The sequence below is a fragment of the Pholcus phalangioides genome, unplaced genomic scaffold, assembly GCF_987345545.1.
Source record: "Pholcus phalangioides strain wild (caught in Gottingen) unplaced genomic scaffold, Ppha-v1.0 ptg000031l_1, whole genome shotgun sequence".
Lineage (NCBI taxonomy): Eukaryota > Metazoa > Arthropoda > Arachnida > Araneae > Pholcidae > Pholcus > Pholcus phalangioides.
The window spans coordinates 337,178-357,401 of NW_028301621.1; the positions used below are offsets into that span (position 1 = coordinate 337,178).

General features: G+C 36.7%; 1 protein-coding gene across 2 annotated transcripts in view; it reads left to right on the forward strand.

Annotated features, from left to right (window-relative positions):
• LOC149066960 (uncharacterized) overlaps positions 1-20,224 on the forward strand; it is a 73,267-nt gene that overhangs the window by 19,255 nt on the left and 33,788 nt on the right. For both annotated transcript variants that reach the window (XM_089252932.1, XM_089252933.1), the window contains exon 2: positions 11,982-12,152. In XM_089252932.1, coding sequence (XP_089109058.1) covers positions 11,982-12,152 — 171 coding nt within the window. The remainder of the gene's footprint in view (positions 1-11,981; positions 12,153-20,224) is intronic.

A 20,224-nucleotide genomic window follows, 5' to 3' on the forward strand; every position in this document is an offset into this window, starting at 1 on the left:
TTTCAAAATTAAATATCTCTACAACAAAGATCAATAGAATTATGCGGTAAACGGTACGTTTATTAGCAAAACTGTAAAAATGTTGTACAGAAATTTCGAAAATTTAGTTTTTTTTAACTTTTTAAAATTTAAAAAAAAAACTGGAGATTTTGGGGTTTCGAAAATCCCCATTTGTGTGAAGAGAAACCCCTGCACTCGCCTAAAGTTACTGCATGGGCTGCGGTATGCGCCATGTGTGCTGACAAATTGTTCCAAAATTGTAACGTAACGTTCAGTAGTAATCGTTTCTCGCACGAAGAAGGGGCCGATAATGCCTCTGGCGCATACCGCAGCCCATGCAGTAACTTTAGGCGAATGCAGTGGTTTCTCTTCACACAAATGAGGATTTTCGGAACCCCAAAATCTCCAGTTTTTTTTTGTTTTTTTTTTTTATTTTAAAAAATTAAAAAAAAAAAAATTTTTGTACAACATTTTTACAGTTTTGCTGATAAACGTACCGTTTACCTCATAATTCTATTGATCTTTGTTGTAGAGATATTTAATTTTAAAATAAGGGCTTATTCGCTGATCACCCTGTATCTTATAAGGTGCAAAATGAAAATTCACAAAACGTGTAAAATATTCTGTAAAAGTTGCAAATTACTTCTAGCTTTTCTTGTCACGGGGTTGAGCAAAAATATTTTTTTTTCTTATTTAGTTTTTCGTCGGTTCCCCTATGTACACTCGTGACTAAATTTTCAATTGAAATTTTGATTAGAAGCATAGGGTTCACATGACTAAAAGTTTAAAACAATTCATCGAATATTGTTTTAGAAATTCCAAAAAAATCTCTGAACTCCAAAGTGTCCACTGACTTATGGCTATACAGGGTGGATACTATCAACAGCACAATAATTACACACGTGATTCCTCTTGTAGAAAACTAATATAGAAAAGGTTGTTTTTTTTTTCATTTTAGGGTCGGATGAATATGAAAGGAGCTATAACGTTTTGAAATTTTTTGACGTGTCAGTTTCTAACGGTCAGTTACGCGCCAAACACCCGAAAAAAAAAAATTTCCCCCATGCAGTGGGTTGCCGGTCTTTTATCTTCCCCTCACCAGATTTGTAAAGCGTTAACCAAACGAGGATTAATTTCAAATCAGCAAAATCTGCACTTTTTCGCCAAAATGCGGAAATTTTTTCTTTCACTGTCTTTTCCAATTTTTTTGAGGAAAAAGAAAAGGAAAAAAACTGGTTTGTACACAAAGCTTTAGCTTTCTTAATTACTCTCATGGTTATAGCATTTGTATTGTATTTACTATCAACTTGAAAATGTCAAATTAAACGTTTGGCTCACGTTCGGTGAATTTAGCAGGATTCGAAAGTGACGTCATCAATTTTTAATGAGTTATAAGTCCATAATTATTGGTCAAATTAAAGAACTGAAAACATTTTTCCTTAATAGTTTTCACAAGAAATCGCGTGGGTAATTATAGGGTGTTCGATAGTAACAGGTTGGAACCTGTATATTGTAGCTCTATTTGACTCTTGCGTTGTATGTTACAAATCGGAAATTAGTGTATTTTCGAAAATTCGCGGTTCTAGTTCGTTTGACAAACTAACTCGTGTGTTCTTCCGTATATATTAGGGGATTCGGAATTAAAGGAGATGATGATGAGTTTACACCATCTCCCAAGAGAATCAATTCTTTAACGAATGACGAAATTTTACATACGCGTCATTTAATCAGCTCTAACAAAACTCAATACTGCTACAAATTCCAGGCTCCTTGAAAGTATAGTTACAGTCACTCACAGTGTCTACTTAAATGAATGACGGAGTTTCATCCTCTCCCAAGAAACACAATTTCTTCGACGAATGTCATTGTTTCTTGAGAGCGCAGTTGGAATCTCTTTTAACCCATTTGCATCATCCCTCTGAATGTCACCAAGCATTCGATAAAGAAATGGGTCTTTACTTACTGATTCAAGCGGATTGTTCTGCTCTCGGTGATAAAGGGGTACTTTACACAATTTCGCGGATTATCCCACTTCTGGATGCAAATGGGTTGAGAAACTCACTACTTGAAAAGAACTGCTGAATTGCATACATGTGCAGTTTCGGTCTTGCACACGAAACAATATTCTTTGTCGTATAATTGCAATCTTCCGAATAGTAAAACATTTAATTCTATGGTTCCCCCTCATAAAAATGTGTTGAAAATAATTCTGGGAGTTGTTAGCATATTTTTAATTGAAACAATAATACATCAGCACAACAATTTATTTAATAAGAGTGGATTTTTTTAAAAAAGCTAAAAGAATAAATATACTTAAAACATACAGTTTGCCTGGATTTTACTGTTACCAATAAACAGATAAAATCTTACTTCGGAAAGTTAAATAGTTTTTTATCCTGAATTTTATTTCCAATTCTTTCAATTTTGTGAGATTTTACAAATTTCAGTTGTTCTCAAAAAATGACACTGAAAAGGAATCAACTCTTTCTAGATAAAAAATATTGTATTTATACAGCCGTATTTTGTACTGGAACAACACTAAAATACCAAAAAAAATTTAGAAAAGAAATAGGTATAAAATGGGTTTTTTTTTTATAATTGCATCTATAATGTATATTCAAATATACCCATTACCAGAGACTTAAATGAATTTTGCAGAGTTTCGTATAAGTGCAGTTTAATTCAGCAGTGGCGTCTTTCTAAACTGAATTTATCAACGAACATCACACAGTATGTGTTACAAATCTCACTTAATTTTTTTTTCAAAATTCAAAATTGTAAATAAGATTTCTAATCACCTACGCGTTTCCTTTCAGATTATAACATACAGCTGCAATAAGGGGTTGGTGCATGCAAACTTTTTAAAAATCAAATTTCAAATTTTTGGAAGTTTTCAAATTCTTTAAATTATCTGCGTCTAACGGTGTTCGAGTTTTTGGTTTGCCTTCACTAGAAGTATTTTTAAACGTATTTTAATATAAATTTTTTTGGCAGCATTATATATGCTAATGCTTTCCATTAAAATGCCCTTTTCTCGAAACTGAGTTTTTTGTCACATAAGGAACATTTTTTCAAACACCGCATGCTCAAATGTCTTGAAATTGTATGTATCTCTCGCCACTAAGGTGTTACATACTTTATAACGAGAGGATTTGTTATTAAAATTATTTTAAAAAATTTTATGGCACAAAGTAGAGTAAATTTCAGTGACTTCAAAAAGCAGCGTATTGCTGAATTCGAGAAAAAATAACCAACAATTAAAACTTAAATGCTCTTGTTAAATTGTATAAAAATATCCAGTCTTTGAAAAAAAAAGTTTTACAAATTGAATAGAAAATTTTTAAATGTTCCTTAAAGGAAGAATATTTTTCCCATAGAAAAGAATGGAAAGCCAAGATCGCGCGCGCGCGCGTACACGCACTCCCTTAAAAAAGTTTATTTTCGAAAAACGAGTTTTTGTCCCCCCAACTCCCCATTGATTGCTATCTTAGGCCAGCATTACGTTGTAAGTTTTATTAAAGTTTTTTTTTATAAAACTTTAAAAATGCAACCAATAAACGTATCGGTTACATTTGAGCGAATGTAACAGAATAGGCTTATATATATATATTTTTTTTAGTTTTGTGTAAAATATCTTTCATCAACCTTTTAGTGTGTATTCCTTGTCTTAGATTAGGATTGTATTTTTGGTCAAAAACAGTGATGGGCAAATTTTTTAAGCAGCGGGCCAAAAAGAAAAGAAACATTTTGGTGGGGGGGGGGGGGGGCTGTACATACTCGAACACTAATTCCTAATTGGAATTATCTTGCTTATAAGCGTAGTGGTGGGATATATGTTGTATTCTTTGAAGACTGCTGCGCTTGTAAATGAGACAATTTATCCTCTAGAGAACTATGCAAAAGTACTTCCAGACTCATTCATCTTTGGAAACACAATACTCAAAATTAACTTCGTGTTTTTTAGTAGATATTTTGAGGCTGAAGTATAAAAGCAAATAAGTATACATATTACAATAAATTTATGCATATTTATTGGAGGGTGTTCCATTTTTTGCATGTGAAAAGTTTATATATATATACAGGGTGGTAACTATCAACAGCCCAGTAACTGCACACGTGATTCCTTGTGAAAAACTAATATCGAAAAGTGTTTTGGATCGGATGAATATTGAGTTATAACTTTTTGAAATTTTGTGACGTGTCATATTTCTAACGATCAATTATACACCAAACACCGAAAGAAGTTAAATTTCTCCACAAGCAGCGTGCGTGTTGTCATTGCTTGAAAATTAACTGAATTCAAATACAAATACACAAGGCCACAACAGGCGAAATGCCCAACGAGGTGGCTGAGAAAAAGATGCCCGTGATAAATATGAATCACATATATTTCCAAAATACAGCAACCCCCCCCCCTCAATTAAAAATGCAATTATAAAAATCAAAAACTATGTATACATGATAAAATATTATAGACAATGCCCATAAAATATAGTCATGGTTGTCTTATTCTAAGTATGGATAGCTTTTCTATTTACCGCAACAGACATGTCATGTGTGTCGTACTTATTTTTAAACGTGTCAATTGTGTTAGAATTTATTACCTCCGGGGGTAAGCTATTCCATTTGTTAACAACCCTATCGGAGAAAAATTACCTGTGACACCACAACCTAGAATTGTCCCTTACCAATCGATACTGGTGCCCCCTTGATTGAAAGCAGTTGATTGACAACGAGTTAATAATTCATGGTCCATCCTATCCATTCCGTTGAAAATTTTGATTACTTCGATCATATCTCCCCGACACCTGCGTTCATCCAATGAACGTAATCAAAAAATGAAGTTTCTCTTCTTCAACCAAGTCTATGTCCCTATGTAGGTATGGTCTCCAAAACCTTACAGCATACTTCAGTCAAGGACGAACTAAGCCTCGGAAAAGCGGAAGAAAGACTTTAGGTAAACGCGAAGAGATCTTTTTGAAAATAAAACGGGGAGAATTCTATCCGCTTTTTTGACCACCGCTGAACAATGTTCAGAAAACCTAAGCCTCTGGTCAATGAGAATTCACAAATCGGTGACCGATGTTGCACTCATCCGGGATACTGACACCATTCAACTCGTAAGAGAAACGTGGGTTATTCGAACCAAATGAGCGACCATGCACTTGTCAACGCTGAATGTCATACTCCATTCATTTTCCCATCCTTCAATAAATAATTGAAATATTCAATCCAATTAAAAGCCAAGTTCGGACTTCTTCACTATTGGCGCTCTATCTCCATGAAGTGTGATATTATAACCATGTTATTACGCGTAACTTACGTGCAATCATTGGCGTACGCAAAGAAGCCGAGATTGTAGTGTTATTTTTCAGGAAAAAACGTTACCCCCCCCCCCACCCTGACTGAGGAGAAAAAAAAATTGAAACCCCTATTGAGAAAACTCTGCGTACGCCTATGCGTGCAATTACGTGTTAGTTTCGCCCACTATATTGGCAAATTTATCACCAGATTTGTTAAGTGTTAGCCAAATGAGATCAGTCATTTGGAAATGTTCGTAACCAAATCCACACTTTCTTGCCAAAATTTGGTAATTTTCTCTCTGTCATTGATAAATGAAATCTTTGGAAGGAAGGTTCTTATATATTGCATAGTGTTTATTGCACGATCTTTTTTTTTACCCTGTCTTTCGAATTGAATCCCACGTGTGTCAAAAAAACAGAGCAATATGTTTTGAGTAATTTTAAAAATGTTCTTCTCAAGCGTAAAAAGCTTCAATGAAAGATGTAAAAATTGTAGCTTGACAAAGCAGTAAAATAATAACAACGATTCAATCGAAACTTCTAATAAAACTAACTATTTTAATGTATTCACATATTCAATATAATTAGTGGTTTCTCGGATTTTATATATTGATTATTCATCGAGTGTATTTTCAAACCGATTTATACATGTTGCAACGAAGATTTCTGATTTCCTTGTGACTGCAATTGATATTTATCCTGTGGAATGTGTTAATAAATATACTTTACCTTTTCATAAGAAATATTTTGACAGGACTTTGAAATTTATTCCAGCATAGATCATGTGGTCATTTTTTCAGATGAATTTTCATTCCGGAGCGTATATATACTGGGGCTGTTTTGCCCCGAGCCCCTCTTAGCAGGCACGGACTTAAGACTTCACCGCCCTAGGCACCAGGGCCATAACTAGAATTTTTGCCAACCCTATACATGACCCCCACAACTTTAAAATTCAACAATTTTATGATGGTTTTCTTTGTTTCCACCTGAAATTGAAACCTCCCAAATTGTGACGCCCGGGGCAGTTGCCCCCTTCCCCAGTTCCGACTTTGCTAGGCACTACTAATTTTTCCATCCTTTGAGATGCTCTTATATTTCTTTTCTTAATTTTTTTTTCCCACGAAAAATCACGATCCCCTCCAGCTCTCAATTTCAGAATGAAAAAGTGTTATACATCTTTACTGTTTATTTTTCTAAATACGATTTTGAGTATTGCGTCATACACATGCTCATAACATAAATGAGATGCCGTAAAAGTTCTAAATTGTATTTGTTAGGATTCATTTAGGCTTGTTGTAACTGTCATCTATTTCATTCAGCAAGCATATTGTGTTAATCAATTTGATTGTGTTGCAGAATTACAATAAAAAGCCGCGATGCAGAATGTAAATCTTTCAAAACTTTTATAAATTGCCACTGAATAAAAATCTCATCTCAAAATTGTTAGCGATACCTTATTTCTTTAATGGGTGTCGTGACCCTTGCAGTCGATTTTCAAACATGACTTTCTTTAAATGGATACAACATATTTCTTTCAATTGAAAATGAAATGCTAAATATTTCGTGTCAATCGGGCTAATTTGTTTTTTTTTAAATAAAATTAAAAATTAATGAATTATAGTGTAAAAACGAGAAGGAAAAAAAAAAACACTTTGAACACGATTTTCTCGAATTGCAGTTTTTGAGCGCATCCGTAAGATTAAAGAAAAAATTCTGGAATTTTGTAAGAAAAATATTTATGCGAGATGCGCTAGTAAAATAAACTTCGATAGCTGATCATTCGTTAGAATTTTAAGAATGTTTCAGTTTTATAAATGGTCTAAAATCTGAATTCAACTTTTTTTTTAAAAAATACATCCCATTGGTTGATTTCTAAATCTGAGGTTCAATTTACTGACACACATGGTAAGTAAACAATTCTGCAATATTTCATAATTTTTATGGGCAGTCATTTTTTTTCAATCCCTAGGATAAATTCGAAACTGCAATCTGCGAAAATCGTAATAACAATAGCATAAAAATTTGAAAAAATGCAACACACGCGCGCGAGAAAAAAATTACTTTCGCTTTCTCGATTTCTCTTTAGGGTTATACCATTGCTTATCAGTTCCGAAACCGCAAAGTTATACGTTTGGTGTACGTTTGGTGAATTTAGCAGGATTTTGAAGTGATGTCCAATTTTTAAAGCGCTATAACTCATTTTTATGAGACAAATCAAAAAACTGAAAACACTTTTCCACATTAGTTTTTCACAAGGAATCACGTGTGTAATTATTGGGGGGGGGGGTCGATAGTTTCCATCCTGTATACACGATGGATACCACATCGACCACCCAAATAATTACACGCGTGATTCCTTGTGAAAACTGATATGGGAATTTTTTTTTTTCAGTTGTATGATTTGATCAATAATTATAAAGTTATAACGCGTTAAAAATTGATGACATAACTTTCGAATCCTGCCAAATTCACCGAACGTGCACCAAACGTATAACATGGCGTTTTTATGATGATAGTAAAGGTGAGAGTAATCAAAAAAATTAAAGCTATGCAAAACATTTTTTTGACGTTTTTTAAATCATCTCAAAAAGTTGCGTGACGAAATTCTTTAAACGCTCATATATCAGGAAGTGCATAACGCAACTCAAAAGCCATGATATCGTCAAATGTACATTGCAAAGAGTAATCCAGTGAAATCACTCCGGTTTAAACACATCTGTCTGTCTGGGCACCAATTTTACTTTCTTTGCCCTTTCCCTCAAAAAATTTGGTGGGGGAAATTTTTTTTCGTTGGGTGTTTGGCACGTAACTGACATGTCACAAAATTTGAAAACGTTGTAACTCCCTTAATATTCGTCTGATCGTAAAAGGGAAAACACTTTTCTTCACAAGGAATCGTGTGTATTTAATTTCGTCACGCAACTTTGGGTGGTCGATACAGTGTGAAACCACTTTTATACGTCACTGTGTTATACAACTTTCCCGTTTATACGACGTTTTTCTTCGGTCGCAAATGGTTCCTATACTTTTTAACGTTTAAGTAATTCATTTATTCGACGTCAACGCAAAACCCTAGTTATTCGACGTTTTCGCTTCGACCAGAATTCCGAATCTTTTGAAAAAACGTCATTTAAATCCATCAAATGCGCACAATTTGTTCTATGCATGGAAAACGCATTGCTGTAACAGTTCTTCTAGCATATTATTACCAAAAAAGCCATAAGTTTTAGAGCGTTGCTGACGTATACGAAAATAGCCAGTCAGCTGACGGATGGCCATTTAGAGTGGATACTGAAGTGATTTGTTTATTGATTATTTCTCAAAATACGCAGACGTAGCGGCGAGCCCCAAAGAAACGGTTTTCAATTTTTTTGACAGCAATACGCCCTTTTAGAATTTTTTGCTCCCAAATGTTTCTAGCGTTATCCAAAGAAGGATAAGATAAACATTTAAACATATAAACATTTAAACTTATAAACATTACAAACATTTGGAAGGTACAGGTCTGCGTATAAGAGACATATGCAGAGTAAGTTCTTTAGATGATTTATGTAGAATTTTCTTTCGTGTCAAATATGCCGTTCGTAATGTCGAGAAAACGAAATGCGCTTTCTCTAAAAATGAAAACTGGAAATTTTGGAAAAATTCAACAAAACTTTTAGATTATTGATGAAAGTTAATCTTGCGCATCAGTTGAATATCCCGGTGTCAACTTTGAAAACGATTGCAAAGCAGAGAAGCAAAATCAAACATCTCTCAAGCTTTTGGTTGCAAATCATCTACTGCCAAAAAATATACTAAATATGTCCAAGATGGGAAATTCTCCCAAGTCGGGAAGATTTTGTTGCAATTTTTTACTTAATGTCGTGTTCCAAAGGTAATGTTCCGCTAAATTTTATTTCTTTATCCCTTTAAGCGGAACAGAAGAAATCCCCAACTCCATTAAAAATTCTGTATCCTTTTCAATGAAATAGGCTTTCTTCTCTGATTTTCAGCAAGTGCAAACTAAAGGTAAAGACAAACCAATAATAAGACACAATTAGTAATTTTTATTATTATTATTTACAAGGAAATGGATATCCTCCATTATCCAAATTTTACTTTCAGGAGAATATTCTTGCCTTACATATTGGCAAAATACAGCATACAGCAAAAAGTATTGCATTGAGAGCAACAGGCCTCTACACACAACGATACGATTATTTAATCATTACACTTCCCTCATAGTTAGAAAAATTGATGGCGGATGATAGCACTACACATAACAAGCATTACACAGAAACAACTTCATGTTAGGTTCACTGTACCTACACACACATTCCAAAATGCACCAATTCGTTAGAAATTCCGCAGAGGAATATGGACGAGGTGTATGTGTGGTTTAGTAGTAGTAGTAGTTGTTCGACTTACACCATTTATACGACGTAATGACTCGGCCTCTTGAACTTCGTATAAACGAGGTACCACTATAGTATTCACCCCGTACATGTAAATCAATTTATATTTAAACTCTCACAACTATATTTTTCATACGCAAAACATGGGACATCCTCCCCTTAAATTAATTTTTAAATCGAAAATTTTTATTACAATTGTTTTGAAATTGGCAACGAGCCGTATAGAACCTCTAAAGCCAGGTTTTCCTAGAAATAGATTTTAGCACCACGTGAATCGAATTAGACGATTTAGCGCAGGCAGAAACGTGTTACATAATTACGCTACGCGTTTGTGTTTTCCTAGCGTGGCGCATCAGATCAGGGCGGCTATATTATAGTATATGGCCTTGGCATCAGCTACTCTGTGTCGTTTGCATACTCCGGTTTGAAGGGGAGGGAAAGAAAACACACAAGAGTGAAGAGAACATCGGCAAAATGCGCGGCGCATGACGCACCTGACTCCCCCAGAAGCAGTCGGCCAATGTGAGGTGACTGCAAAACCGGGACAAATCCCGGAAATCGTTGTTATACAAACCGAGACACCCATTAATAATAGCCCCGGGACATTTTCAAAACTCTCATTTTGTGGGCATTACAATGTAAAATCTCAAACTAACAATGTATTACAAAAATATCATCACAACATTTCTACACAAAGGCGCAAAAAAAAGTATAATACCAGGATATGGGAGCTGTGCTTGCCAAACGTCCCGTCCCGTATATACGTGATTGAAGGACGTATGCCTTGAAGGGTGAAAAATACGTTACATATATATTCATAAATTACTGTGGGGGGGGGGGGTAACTTAAGTACCCTTAGTCTCATATTGTAATGTTTATGCTCCTACGAACAGCCGACCCTCGGTTGACGAACTTACTAATTCGTTCCGGATGTCCGTTCGTATACTGAATTGTTCAGGAACCGAAATAGTTATTTCCCCCATAGCAATATCAATGTAAAATTCATTAATTCATTCCAAGGACTTCGAATATTTTCAGTGTGAACTTTCGCAGCAGTGCTTTGTGCTCAAGTGTGTAACATAAAACCGATTGAAATCTTTACACTAATACTGAAAAAACACTTTTCCCTAGAAGAGATAATCCCAACCTTACAAGATAACGGCCATATATCCCCATATCGGAGCAAATGTCAGGCTATGTCTGTTTTCTTTAATACATCCTCCATAATCTCAGTGCCCTCGAAATTCCTGCCTGCAATCTGGTCACAATTCAATTAATTCTTCAATTCATTCATTTCTAAACGGGGCTACAATAGAAAAAAAAATGCCGCGCGCGAGCACGTTTATATTCCCAAAATCACCTCCATTCAATCCACAATATTGCACATGTAAACGGGGCTATAGTGTTTCAAAACTGGTTCGGTGCCCTTTAGTTGCATGAAATATTAACATGGCAAAAATATAACAGTGAAATAATAAATTACAAGCGTAGTATCTAACGCAGCTGAAAATTAAATTGGACAAAATATTGAAAATAATTGTATTGCATTGCACAAGCGAAAACCGGGACAAACAGGCGTAGCGTAAGGCTTTCTCGGGACAGGATGAAAAATAGCTAAAAACACCGGGACATCCGACCACCATATCTAAGCTTGCCGCACAGTTTGCCCATCGCCGGTCTAAATAGTGGCATTTTGAAATAATAAACAATTTAATATATAGGTAAATTTATACAAAAATTGCCACGACCATTCGACCAGTGTAATTTATTTGTCTTAAAAACGTGGCAATTTTTGTATAAATTAAAACCAGGCAAAGTTACTCATTTTTTTGTGATAATATAGGTAAATATTTCTCAATATTTAACTCAGCTAATACACCAACTATAGACGTTATAGCCGAGGTGTCGTTAGAAACAAGGTCGTTATAGCCGAGTTTGACTGTATTTTAATGCCATAATTGGTGAATCACTCACCTTCTCTTTACTAAGCATTTGTGTTAAAAAAGCATAGTTTTTACTTATTTTTCTACCAAAATGGTTTACATGCATGCATCCGGTAGACATCGTAACTTTTTACATCGCTCCCGACGATGAGTTAACCAGAAAATCTTCTTTTTTCTTTTTGCTTGACACTCATCATAAGATTGAAATACCAAACGGAATTTCGTTGATGATGGTTATTATTTTATTTTATAGCGATGCACGTGATGAATATCTTGCAGATGTTGTAATGCATATGATTATAACGAGAGAGTTGTTCAAAATGTTTCCATTTTTTTAGACGCGTGTTGTTATTCATCTTTAGCAGTGGCTGCACAGGGCAGGCGGATGCTCTTTTACTCGATGCCGACTCCACCTCCACCGCCTTCGCTTTCAACATCAGCCACTTCACCGCAATCAGTCGACGGCACGGCCACGACCACCACCACTCTCAGACAACTACAGAATGGAGGTCAGTATTTACGCTTCGCTCTCTTATCAAAAGGCATCAATTAAACAGAACAATTACCTTCCAGAAAAAGCAAAAACAAAATACTCTTTTCAATGTATTTCAATTCAATTTACACTAAATGAGTACTGCATTTCAACTGACTTTACACCATACCTTTGATACCATACAAAACTCAAAATACGAAAAAAATATTTAAATGTAAATACAAAGGCCACACACAGCAGGCAAATTGCCAACGAGGTGGCTGGAAAAAGATGCCGACAAAAAATATGGATGTCGAATATAAATAAAACGCAGCAACCCAATGTCACAGGAAATTTTTCTCTAATCGGGTTTTTAATAAATGGAATACCTTACCTCCGGGGGTAGTAGATTCTAACACAATTGACGCATTTAAAAGTAAATACGACAAACATGTCTGTTGGGGTAAATAGAGAAGCTATCCATACTTAAAATAAGACAACCATAATTATTCTTTATGGGCATTGTATGATATTTCATCATGTATTATAAGTTTTTAGTTTTTATGATTGCATTTTTAATTGGGGTGTTTTATTTTAGAAACATATGGCATCCATATTTGTTATAGGCATCTTTTTCTCAGCGGCGCAAAAGGCTCGTTGGGCATTTTTGCCCGTTGTGGCCTTGTATTTGTATTTGATCAAGAATTGAAAGAAACGCTTTTTTTTTCCTTCACTATAGGAAGGCGATCGAAAAATCAGCTTTATGGATCAGCGTACATGGATCAAAGCGAATAAATATCAAGGCCCGATTACAACATTGAGATACGCAAATGTTTATCAATAACGGAGAGTAGGAGAGAACACTTTCTAGCCTCCTATATAGTCTTGCAGCCTGATAGCCATAGCTTACGGGAGAAAAAATAATTTTGGTTTTACCTTAGCTACAAAATGCGCAAAAAAACTTATACAAATACGAATACAAATACAACGCCACAACAGACAAAATGCCCAACGAGGTGGCTGATAAAAATATGCTCATAAAAATATGGTTGTCATATATTTCAAAAATGCAGCAACCCAATAAAAAATGCAATTAACACAAATTATAAACAATATATACACATGATAAAATATTATACAATGCTCATAAAGAATACTTATGGTTGTCTTATTCTAAGAATGGATAACTTCTCGATTTACCCCAACATGATTATCGTACTTCTTTTTAAACGTGTCAATTGTGTTACAATTTACTACCTCCGGGGGTAAGCTATTCCATTTATTAACAACCCTATTAGAGAAAAATTCCCTGCGACACCATAGCCTTGTATTGTCCCTCACCAATCGATACTGGTGTCCCCTTGTAAAAGCTGTCGATTGGCGGTGTACTAAAAGTTCATGGTCCATCCTATCCATCCCATTGAAAATTATGAAGTCTGTCTTCATAACTCAAGCCCCGTGTGCCAATAAGGACACGCGTAGCTCTTCTCTGCACCCCTTCAACCAAGTCTATGTCCCTCTGTAGGTATGGTCTCCAAAACCTTACAGCATACTCCAGTCCAGGACGAACTAAGCCTCGAAAAAGCGGAAGAATGATTTTAGGAGAACGCGAAGAGACCTTTTTGAAAATGAGACCAAGCATTCTATTCGCTTTTTTGACCTCCGCTGAGCAATGTTCAGAAAACCTAAGTCGCTCGTCAATGAGAATTCCCAAATCGGTGATCCTAGTTGAATCCGGTATAGTGACACCATTCACCAAGAGAACCGTGGGTTGTTCAAGCCAAAATGAGCGACCATGCACTTATCTACGCTAAACGTTTCATTATAATGCTAACACATTCATTTGCCCATGCTGCAATCCTGTTTAAGTTGGTCTGGAGCAACTCCCTATCGCTTTCATTCCCGATTACCCCCATTAGCTTCACATCATCTGCGAATTTGCTAGTAATCCCATCGATACCCTGATCGAGTTTGTCGATAAAAAGTGAAAAAAGTATGGGGCCAAGGACACTTCCCTGAGGAACTCCACTTGTGACGTCTGTCCAACCAGAGAATTCCCCGTTCACCATAACTCGTTGCGACCTATCTCTTAACCACGATTCTATGCAATTCAGCAAGTTGCCCCCAATTCCAATCTCGTGTAAACGCTTCAATAGTTTGCCATGTTTGACCCGATTGAATGCCTTCTGGAAATCAAGGTAAACAACGTCGACATTTTTGCTCTTACCCAAAGCCTTAGTCACGTGATCATAGAAGCAAAGGAGGTTAGTTACACATGACTTCCCCTTCCTGAACCCATGCTGATTATATGACAGTACATTATTCTCGTCTATCCACTTCACAAACTGCCTTTTGATGATAATTTCCAAAATTTTCGAGAGGGAGCTCGTCAAACTCACTGGACGATAATTGGACACAGCTTCTCTACTACCCGTTTTAAATATCGAACAACATTAGCAAGTTTCCAATCCCTTGGGACGATACCCTCAGCAACACCACTCCTGTATATCTGTGCCACTGGCCCCAACAATTCATTAGCACATTACCTGAGGACCCTGGGATAGATATCATCTGGTCCTGGTGCTTTGCTTGCACATACATTTCTTAGAAGATTTAGGACCTCCACGTCTTCTACTTGAATATCGTTGAGGGTTTTATTACCCCATGCAACAACCGTATATCGAATATCATTATCTCCATTAAAAACCGACACGAAAAAGTCATGGAAAGCACTACACATGCCTACATTGCTCTCTACCCTAGAGCCTCCTATTGAGAGGGGGCCAACTGTCCCCTTACATCCATTATTGACGTATCGAAAAAATGATTTTGGGTCAGAGCCAATGTTATATGCCAACCTAGATTCAACTTCCTTTTTACTATACCTTATCGCTTTCTTCAACAGTCTTCTTTTATCAGTAAAAAATGATAGGTCACCTCGTCCACTTTTATAGTCTCTGAATGCTCTTTTCTTTTCAAGATAAAGGTTCCGCACGCTATCTGTGAACCATAGAGGGTGCGATGTACAAACACGCTTTTTTCGAACAAAGGGTATGACGTCATGCAAAACAGATGACAGCTTCGTACTAAATTCTTCCCATTGACTTACCACCCTACTGATTCCAACCGGTCTTTGAAAACTTCCGCTAACCTTCTTCTCAAAACATCAAAGTTAGTTTTCCGAAAACAAGGAGCCAGTCTTTTGTTATCAACCTTACCCGAGGAAAAGTTACAGTGAAATCTGACGATACGATGATCACTGGAAGAAAACTCTTCCCCCACCGAAACATGTTCAACTAGATCTTCAGAACTAGTAAGAACTAAATCCAAAATAGCAGTACCCCTAGTGGCTTCTGATACATGCTGATACAAAAAATTTTCAAGCACCAACTTAAGAAAGTCTCTTTCATACTGATTTCCAGATGAAAGGTCCTCCCACTCAATGAAAAATTACAATATTCGGGATGTTTTTGTTGGTCTCTTGCGAGTGGTCCGCCCGGGCTCCTTGGCGACCGGCGGGGATTTCCGGGGACTTTTGGGGGTGTGATTGGCACGAGTAGGAAGCGATAGGGGCCCCGGTGGCTTACGGGCCGGGGATGCCTGCCGGGCCCGAACATCAAGAGAGAGTTTTTCCAGCATGGCCCAGTCGCTAGGTAGTCTGCTTCAGAGCGAGGACCATGTTTGGTGTTAGTGTTTGCAGTCCTTTGCGTGGGTCGGAGGTCCGGTGGCGCAATGCCGGTCGGCGTTCGTCCCCTGGTCTTGGTGGCTGGCGGGGGTTTTCCTTTTTTCCCCAGCATGGCCCAGCCACAAGGTAGCTTGCTTATATCCTACACGGGATAGAGCGGGGGCCATGTTTGGTGTTTGCATAGCTCAAGTCTCGAGTGCCAACAAGAGCAAGCATTGTTCTCTCCTCTGCACCCCCTCAACCAAGTGTATATCCCTCTGTAGGTATTGTCGCCGCAAAACCTTACGACATACTCCAGTCCAGGACGGATTAAGCTTCGAAAAACGGAAAAATGACTTCAGCAGGACTGTAAGGAACCTTTCTATGAATGAGGAGAGATCTGAGCATTCTCTATTCGTTTTTGTTTTTTGACCACCGCTGAAAAATTTTCAGGAAACCTACGCCTCTCAAAAAGGCATTGTCTCAAAAATTATGAAGACAAAATTTGACCTGTCATTGTATGTTTCGAAGCTGTTTTGGTAGCAGTAGAAACTAGCTTCCGAAGGTTTTAGCAGCTGCCTGATACGAAGATGAAATCAGGAGAGGAAATTCAACTGCCTCGACTAGAAATAACCTACGTCCTCTCGCATGCCAAACGAGTGTGCTGAATGCTTCTGAAGCAACGAGCGCTGACTTTACAGCACACGGACAGTCAGCTGTTACCTAAAACCAGCTGTTAAGAACTACGTATGAATAGCAGAGAGTGGCATCACACACACACATCCTTTATATGAAAACTTTATATGAAAATGTCAGTGTATGTGAGCAATTAGCTGAGTTAGGTCTGTCCAATGTGCGATCCCATTCAGCGCATATATAGCTCTAAGGAAAGAAGTTTGCTACTTTTGTAAAGTTATAGTCTAGCGCGCTCTCCTGGTATGCGAGAGGGAGTGGGTTCAATTTCCCGTAGAGGCAGTTGAATTTTCTTTCCGGAATTCATTCATGTAAAACCTTGGTATGAGTAGCGAAGAGTGACATCACGTCTTCAGAGAAACTAGCTGCGTTGAATTTATGTCTTCACTTATAGTTAGCGTTTGAGAATTGGCTAGCATTTTGAAGTCAACGTCCCGAAAAAAACATCATTCAGATTTTTTCGGGGATGGAGATTATGATCAGTGTCATCAGCTGGCAAATCCATCAAAATGATACGATTGGGTCAGCACCAATGTCTTCACTTGATCTCATATTTATTCTTTCTCACAGCGTTGAGGCAATCTGTAGAAGACAGATAAGAAGCATGTTTCGATATTCTTCGAATCACACTCCGCCACTGAGAGCAGTAATATCAGTGGTAAAAAATAAAATAAATTTTGAGCACAGTGTAGAAAATTAGATCCAACGTAGATCAGTCACAAAACAGCCATTTCAAGAATAATAGAGCCCCTTTTTCCAGTGGAAAATGGTCTAATGCAGTTTCCATTCGCGCGTCGAAGATGGGATGATTGCACGTTACCAATTTAATTCATATCCACAGTTTTCTTTTACGAAGCTGATAAAAGCTGAAAATTTGAACTCGTTTTTTATTACCAGTCTCTTCAATATACAGGGTTTCCTAAGAATTCGCCAATAGTTTAAAAGTTCATAAGGAATTGGAAAATATTTCAGGAGAAATTGTCATATTTGAATGCGGTTTGTGAAAAAGTCATTCTCACAGAGATTCCGCAGAGAGAAGATGGGCCTACAACATCATACTTTCACAACATGAAAATTCAAGCATTTACCATCTTTTCTTCAAAATATGGAAGGCAGATGCCACAGGAACCAAACAAGCGCAATTCTGAGAACATAAATATGTTAAGGCCACACGTACACTCAGAACACGCATTCCAACGTGTACCAATTCGTTAGAAATTCCGCGGAGGAATGTGTACGAGGTACATATACGGTTAAGTAGTAATACAGTAAAACCCCTCTTAACGGACACCCCTCAGATGTGATCACCCCTCTTTTACGGCCAAATAAAAATATCCCGACAGAAAGTCTATTTAAATAATCCATTTCGAATCCCTGCTTAACGGCTACTCTCAGATACGCGGTTACGGACACAGTTTTCATTATTCGTTGCATTAAATCATTGCATGTAAGCCAAATAAATAAGAGGAGTCAAATAAATGCGCAACAGAAACAAATTCCATTTTCGGGATCTCACAATAAAGTTACCCTTATCCTAAAAATCTTAAGGATACCACTAAGTCTCTTTATTCTCTCATTTGACCAATCCTCATAATAAATTACAGAATATAAAACAAGGTCGATTTTCAACAAGGTCTCTAATTTTCCAACTGCATCTAAAGAATGGCGCAGGTTTTCGCCGCGTAATCTCCATGGGACCTACGTACGTGAAAACTTTACTTACAATCACAATGGTTTCTTAGACTTCCAGCTCTTTTTCTCTCCGAGAAACGAAGTGTTTTATTTCCACGTGTTCATTTTATTATTTCGTGTTGAATCTTAACTCTTCGAGAATGTTTTTATTTGGAAAAAAGAAGACGGAAGAGAAGAGGGAGCTAGAGTAATTACTGAATGTTATTTCTTCGAAAACATCGGTCGAACTACAGAAACGTAACGAGAATCGAAGAAGCAGCAGCAGCACAAAGAGTTGAGCAATAATTGCGTCGGAGGAACTTTATGCAAAACAACCCTTTCGAAATCACTAATTTATGAGTATTTTTCAAACTTCAAAAGGGGATTTTCTCTTGGAGTTTTCAACAAAAGATGCGAAGAAAACTCTCCTAAAAATACTCTCTCTCTCTCTCTCTCTGTTCAAAACCTTTTGAATTAAGAAATTAACAAGTACAGTAGTAGTAATATTGAGAGTTCTCTTGTTGCTGTTGTTGTTCAGGGAAAAGCACCGCTTCGGAACTTGAAAAGAACCAAAAGACGAACAACAAGAGGCGGAATTTCAAGTAAAAGGGAACCAACTTTTAAAAGGGAATGAATGTTTGCCTTCGAATAACGAAGTTCCTCACCACCACCCCCCCCCCCCTTTTTACATCATCGTCTTTTCTGGGAGTCGAAAAGTTTTCGCTCGAGTTTGTTGTTTGTTGGCCATTCGATTAGAAGTGATTCTTTATGCGAAACAAAGTCGTATTTTGCGAATCGAAAAGGTTCCAAAACTTTGGCCTCTCGTTGTTCGGAAAATTTGTCATCGTCGTCGTTTAGGGGGTGGGGGCGATGGAATTTGGAATTTCCTCGGGAATTTCCTGCAGATTCTTTCTAAAAAGCCGATTCGGTCTTTCGCGCTTTTCTAATAGTTTTATCTCTTCTCTCGTTGTTCGCTTCATATCTTAAATTTGCGCCCTTGTATATGTGAGTATTTGCGAGAGGATGTTTCGAAAATGTTACTTCTACGTGGAATGTTACAAAATATCGCCGCCCACTGTTTCAAACTTTCAACAGCTCTTAATCCAATTTCCATGCTGTTCTGTTTAGTACAGGTGGCTGTTCATTTCGCTGGAACTTCCTTTCAACCACTATCGAAAAGAACGGCGAACAATCTGAACAAGGAGTAGCTTCTTATGAATTTACCTGCAAGGCATCAGAACAGAATATCATTTATAAAAATACTGGGTTTTTTAGAAAAAATATACTAATTACGATTCGAAGGATTAAAAGAATTGTTTGTAGTTTTTGAGATCTACAAAAAAATGTGTAAAAATAATTATTAAAAAAAATCTATTAAGTCGTTCCGAAATTTCTATGTTTTTAGTCCCCGCGCAGTTTTCACTTTCTTTTTTAAATCAAATCAAAATAGGCATTTTGTAGCAACACGGTAAAGTTGAAAGTCCACTAGGGTGCTCAGTCATTCTTAATGAATTCGTAATGAATGTAGGCTGAAAATTTTTGCAGGATGTTGAATATGGATAATCAAAAGTTACACTTTAGGAATTTATTGTAATTAAAAAAAAAGATGGAAGTTTCAGCAACTATTGCTGAAACTGGTATAAATATTTATGAAGCCTGAAATATTTATGTAAATCATAATCTCCACAGGAGGTTATGATTTACATAAATTGATTGCTTGATGATTTTGTGAGAACTTTAAAATTCCAGAATTCAAGTCCAGAAAATGAGGATTGGTCTACTATGCGTGACGATGTCAAAGTCGGAAAAACTTAAAATTGACCACTTGAAAATTAGCAGAGATTGAAAAATAGAATTCAATTTATTTCGTCGTTTCCCAGACCAACGAGGCTGTCTGACGACTTACGAATAGCCTTTCTCGGGCGTTGTGAAGAAGAAAGACAAGTTTGTACATGTATGTGGGAAGCATGAGTGTGTGTTTCGTGTAGAGTAAACAAAAATCAAGTCGAACATCATGTTTGAAGTACAAATGCGATTTGTACTCCGAAAGATCACAATTAGGGAAAAAATTACATATAAAA